Genomic DNA, 6,397 nt, shown 5'->3' with positions numbered 1-6,397 from the left:
CTTCTTTAGTTGGTCAGCAGTACATCAATAAGGTCTCCATCACCCTTTCTCTGCCCCTTGCTGACAGTGTGAAGGCTGGAGATTAATAATAACTGATAATTGAATGTAGTGGTGTATAAACATATAGTGAGTGAGAAAGGTGACTGAAAGAGAAACACCCAGTGCATCATGGGAATCCCCCGGCAGCCTACACCTATTGCAGCATAACTAAGGGAGGATTCAGGGTCACCTGGTCCAGCCCTAACTATATGCTTTAGCAAAAAGGAAAGTTTGAAGCCTAATCTTGAAAGTAGAGATAGTGTCTGTCTCCCAAATCCAAACTGGAAGCTGGTTCCACAGAAGAGGGGCCTGAAAACTGAAGGCTCTGCCTCCCATTCTACTTTTAAATACTCTAGGAACAACAAGTAGGCCTGCAGAGCGAGAGCGAAGTGCTCTAATAGGGTGATATGGTACTACAAGGTCATTAAGATAAGATGGGGCCTGATTATTTAAGACCTTGTATGTGAGGAGCAGGATTTTGAATTCAATTCTGGATTTAACAGGAAGCCAAAACAGGAGAAATCTGCTCTCTCTTTCTAGTCCCTGTCAGTACTCTTGCTGCAGCTGTATTATACTGTAAGCATGTATAATGTAAACAGAATTGGTCCTAGCACTGAACCCTGTGGAACTCCATAATTAACCTCAGTGTGTGAAGAGGACTCTCCATTTACATGCACAAACTGGAGTCTATTAGATAGATATGATACAAACCACTGCAGCGCAGTACCTGTAATACCTACAGCATGTTCTAATCGCTCTAATAGGATATTATGGTCGACAGTATCGAACGCTGCACTGAGGTCTAGCAGGACAAGCACAGAGATGAGTCCACTGTCAGAGGCCATAAGAAGATCATTTGTAACCTTCACTAAAGCTGTTGGTGGCTATGAACGATGTCCGTCAATTGAACGGGTGGTGGTGTGGACATGAGGCAGCCGGTCATCACAGAATGCATTTCAAACAGGATCACCAGGAGCAATGGTGAAGGAACGTGTCCCAAAAAGTACGTTCTAACATACTTTTGTTTATGTATCACCAAATATGCAATACATGAGATTTTTTTAAAGCGAGAATGTTGTTGCGGTCGATTTGCCAAGATAAGATAATTACTCCAACATTATCTGAGATGTCAGGTCTAGAATCAGCTCTGATGTTGATGTGTGAGCCTCACAAACAGAAGCTGTCAATAACCAGAAGGGACAGGACCGAGGAGGATTTATTAGAATAAATAACAGTATGGGATCGAGGTGGTAATACCAGTACTCTATCGTATTGTTTTTGCCTTATACGCTTCATTTCCAAATATGAAGACATGATGGGTGGCTCTAGACTTTGGCACATAACTGTATCTATATGAAAAATGTAAAACATAAATAAATGCACACACACACACACACACACACACACACACACACACACACAGTGAGCAGCTGGGGTTCTCAGTGCCGGCTGTCCAAATCCCCTCGTGCTCTCAGCATAGCTGTACGACCAGCAGGACCCCAGCAGCCTTTATTAGGAATTTGGAGACGTGGCGAACGACACTACAGGACAACTTCAATTCTTCAACAATTTTCTTTTTAAAATGCTTAAGAAAAAGTTACCTAAGTTTCTCAGCAGTCCATTTAATCTGCTTGATGCATTGAAGCATACTTGGGGATTAGCCGAAACCTAACCTCACAGCACTATAGCTCCAGAACAGCTTGGTGAATCAGCACTAGCTGAGTACGTCCCTTACAATCACAGAATCAGTGGGTGCAGAGTTTTCTGCTGATATAACGTCTGTGTCAGGAGGCACAACTACCAGGTACTTCTGTGAAACTCAAAGCATCTCATTAGGCAAGACACTCAAATACAGGCTAGATGCTACAAAACTGACTGTTTCCTGCTAAACAACAACTGAGTCACTGTGAGCCAGTGTGAAGGACAGATGTCAGCAGCTGCCTTGTTAATGAGGACAACTGAAACGCTGATTTCAAGATTCAGCCACATGCCTCGCAAATGTATTAAACTTTAAATAAAAAATGCTTTATTAAGTAACTAACACATTTGTTAAAGGGCTGTGTGTCACCGCTTCTCCAATCAAGCCACAAACGCGTAGTATATGAAAGTCTGTGCACCACTGCATCTGAAAATTTAATTCTCTGCTAAGACTTCAGTCTCCAAATGTTCAATTCATACACTTAACCTTATAGTGTGAAGAGCATGTAAACAGAATTATCATTAACAGTCTCAGCGGCATTCATTTTGATGATATAGTGATGAAAGCCTGAAATACTTCCTCATCCTTTATTATCAAAAAGCACTGACTGAGTGACACACAGGAAAAAGGATGTGTCAAGTAGGCATTTAAGCGAGGCCTTGGGACATAAACACCCAATAAGAATCCAAGCATCGTAGCCTCTTTCATATCCCAGTCACCACTCAGTGAGAGAAAGCAGAGCTTAAGCTGATGGATAAACTCAAACACCCAGATAAATGATAAAGATTAGGACAGCAATACTGTAACTAATAGATGTCCAGGTATATTTTGCAGCTTATTTTAGCTTTTATTTTTTAGCCTCCCACCCTGTCACAGCACATGTCTGACCTCCCTGAGCCTGGTTCTGCCGGAGGTTTCTTCCTGTTAAAAGGGAGTTTTTCCTTCCCACTGTCGCCAAAGTGCTTGCTCATAGGGGGTCATATGATTGTTGGGTTTTTCTCTGTATCTATGAAGCGCCTTGAGGCGACTTATGTTGTGATTTGGCGCTATATACACTGAACTGAATCAGCCCAAAAAATGTTACAAAAGATTTTTACTGTTGGGGATTACTGGATCCCACCTCTTATTTTGAAAGGTCAGATGCTGCTAACCAGCTAGCCCAGTTTCAAGTCCAGTTTCTCTGCTGCAAGCTGATCAAGTCACTGTTGCAGAGGATGTCGTTCAGATGCCTCTCCTTCAGGCCACGAGGGCCCATTTCACAACAGAGTAGTGGCTTTAAATGCTGTGCTGGACTCTTTCATCCAACACAGGTTCTTGAACAGGTTCACACTTCTTCCACTACTGATCTTTAATGTAAAACCACGACATCCCAACATTAATGCTGTACACAGCTATCCCCCAGAGTCATGAGCGCCCCACTCATGCCCGTAAAGCAAAGACACAGATGGTTACAATATGCAAAGCAGCAGCAGCACTGCGATCAGACTAATTTCACCCGCTTGGATGAGGTAATCCTCTTTCACCATCGCTAGGCTAATCCACACCTACTTCGCTGTTTTTACCACTTTTACTCTGTTACCAACAGCACTCTGCTTTGATAATGATAACTAGCATGAATCACCGGTAAACACAAAGTCTAAACCCCGTTGAGGGTTTCACATGATAAGTTGAGGAAGAGGAACTCGTCTGGCGTTTTTTCCTTTTCTCGTTGGAAGTTAGCTTCCTGAGAATAGCAGCTTTCTTAAAAGCGATACTTATGACTGTGCTCAACTAGAAACGGAACTACAACCTCATATGTTTGAAGCTCTTAAGCAGAAACGTATTTGGGAGTTATATTGGCCGCTAACGGCGCCGCTCAGGCCGGTGGGAGACGGGCCAGCTGTACGAGGCTGAATCCCTGTTAGAGATACTTGACGTTCATACGGTTAGTGACGTTAACCTGCCGAAGCAAGAAGTCGCTATGAAACATATAAAACAAGCCAGTTAAAACGTAGAGAGGCTGGCCATGTAGCTAGGACAGGATCGGGGAAACTTGTTTCTTTGAAAACAGTGTTGTGCAACGCGGCGGGGAGGGGAAGGATGACTGTTCGCCCTGAGCAGAAAGAAGCAGGTGGCGATACAACAAAAGGCGTCTCTCATAATTAAAGCTAGCATGATGGCAGGCTTTTTCAACTTACTTACAAAAGTGAAAAACAAGCTAACCTGCGTGTGTTATGTCGGACAGGTCATAGTTCTTGGCGCTCCGAGGAAACTCCTTCAGTTTACGGTTTGACAAGTTGAGAGCCCCGCTCGTGGCAGCCTCCTCGAGCGCTTTTTCCACGCTACGACTGGCCGCTACTGTGGCAGGCAGCTGGGCTCCATCCCCAGCAGCCATCAAACGTACAGGTCTACCTCCTCTTACACTTTGTTTGAAGCGTCCACTCCACGTTCATACCCTGTAGGTCCGTGTAAAATCCAGAGTGGGCGTTCTTCGTGGACACTTTCAAAGCAGGGAATTATTTCTTTTTTTAACGCAGGCTTCGCTCAACAACGGAAGCTCTCGATTCCGTTACTGAACCAGGGGCTGTCAATCTTCCAGGAAGTCGCGCCAAGCTACAAAATGTCGCAACTGTTTTACGGGAAGCCCGGGTTTCTCCTTCAAAATAAAATACCAGAACCAAAATAAAATAGTGTAGTAAACCTCCGACGGTTATGAGTGCTGCTCTGGATGTGGCAGGCTTTTAGCAGAGCAATCAGAAAAATAACATTGCACCAATAAAAGAGCTCCCAATACTGACAACTGTGCATGTTTTGAGTAACTAACTAAACTCATTTTTAGCGACAGATGATATGGTTTGGACATTTTATCGTCAGTTGTGATAATTTTAGGTTCAGATTTTGACTTCTAGGCTCCTCGTTACATGAAGAAGAATTGCAAAATGTTGGGAACTGTAACACTGGCACTATCATAAGGGTTCAGTTTAGAATGAACTGGCTTTAGCACATATCTATTCGCTTTACATGTCAAATGATGTACGGTCCATCACAAAGAAATATAGAGAAATAAATGTTGATAGGTTACATGAAAAGTAGAATAGCCTTTTATTGTCATTGTACATGTACGGTGAAATTGTGGGTGCTCCACACTAACTGTGCACGAAATGGTAAATGGTAAAAGCGCTTTACACATCCAGTCATCCACCCATTCACACACACATTCACACACTGGTGAATGTGTGTGTGGAATAAAATATAAACAGTTGTATAGACAGAATTAATAACAGCCAAGAGGAGTACATACAAACAAGAGAACCATATACAAAACAGGAGGAGGGCGCACATTACAGTTTGCAAACTGATGAAGGTTAATCAGACCATGGCTCAGATTGGTAAGTGGGTGGGTAGGGGTGGGGTGTGGGAGGGATAGTGTTTGTTAACAGTCTGAATGGCCAGAGGGATGCAAGGGATGCAGTAGAAGGCCAGCATCAGCTTCTGGTCCAGGTTATTCTTCCTCAGGACACGGAGGAAGTGTAGCTGCTGCTGAACAAGGCTTGGTTTGGTCCAGGAGTACAGGAGGAGGCCCTTATTTATACTCATTACAGAATATTTAAGTGTCCTTCCTGAATGTGGCTTAAACTCTACAATAATCAGGACTGAGTTAAGTAAGGTTAAATTAGAACACGTGGGTTAAGCCTCATAAGGATAAGTAATCATACATAGTGCTGAAAGTATTGAAGGAAACGGCTTCCAGGGCCTAATCCGTGGATCGGCTTCCTCCGAGGCGTGGACGTCTATCAGCAGAGATTGTACCTTCACCTATCAGCAGAGATTGTCCCTTAGTCTGTAACACAGTCAAATATATTCTCAAGTAACATTCAAGCATGCCATTCAGCGTGTTAGTACGAGCTCGGGAGCAGCTTGGGAGAACAAGAAAACAGAGACTGCTTCAGATTGTCTTCCCAAATTGACTCAACTTTATTCACAAGTACAACAGTTTATATAGAGGGTAAAATTCATGAGACAGCAGATTATCAGTTTAAACCAGTACAGACCAAGATAAGGGAGCGTCTTCCTGCCCTTGGGTGAAGAAGCATCCTTTGTGTAGTTTATCAGTTCAGCTACAATTGTGATTATCTCAGCGACATATTTTCAAGGCACAAAATAAAGAGTTCTTACATTAGTGAAATCTGAAACAAACCATTTGGCCTTCAACAGGCGTCTCCTAAGAGATTTAGAAACTAATGTAGCTGAGGGAGTGATCTCTGTGGTATTTCAACCTTGTACCAGCCTGTGATTCTCACACATCAATTCTTGGGTCAAAGAGAAAAATAACTAAAACAAAGGGGCCTTATTGAATGACAGAGTTTTCCTGCATAATGTCACTATAAAACAATATCCAGTAAATGCTCCCATGGTACTAAAATACCTAACAGTATTCATGGGTTCAAAATACATATATTAAATGAAAACTGTGCAAAAATGATTTCTGTTGTATATTTGCTGCTCACTGTTGAACTGAGATATAGAATTAGTAAAAAGGTTACTGCGACCATTTAATCCTCTCTGAAACCGAGCGTAGAATTTAAAAAGAAATATTGAAGCACAAGTTCCACCTTTCCAACTAGAATGATCTTTGTAGAAATTACGACTACATACGCTCACCGTGATGACTGAAATCCA

At 42.6% G+C, this 6,397-nt stretch overlaps 1 protein-coding gene across 2 annotated transcripts in view; it reads right to left on the bottom strand.

The window, feature by feature from the left end:
• The window catches only part of lrch4 (leucine-rich repeats and calponin homology (CH) domain containing 4), a 40,694-nt gene extending 36,371 nt beyond the window's left edge, over nt 1-4,323 (bottom strand). The window contains exon 1 of one of the 2 annotated variants that reach the window (XM_005944830.2): nt 3,941-4,323. In XM_005944830.2, coding sequence (XP_005944892.1) covers nt 3,941-4,112 — 172 coding nt within the window. In that variant the 5' untranslated portion in view covers nt 4,113-4,323. The remainder of the gene's footprint in view (nt 1-3,940) is intronic. The other variant, XM_005944832.3, reaches the window with a different exon arrangement.
• Between the last annotated feature and the right edge of the window lie 2,074 nt (nt 4,324-6,397).

The sequence above is a fragment of the Haplochromis burtoni genome, unplaced genomic scaffold (assembly GCF_018398535.1).
Source record: "Haplochromis burtoni strain Fernald_Lab_line unplaced genomic scaffold, NCSU_Asbu1 Contig_384, whole genome shotgun sequence".
NCBI lineage: Eukaryota > Metazoa > Chordata > Actinopteri > Cichliformes > Cichlidae > Haplochromis > Haplochromis burtoni.
This window is presented reverse-complemented; position numbering and strand designations above follow the sequence as displayed.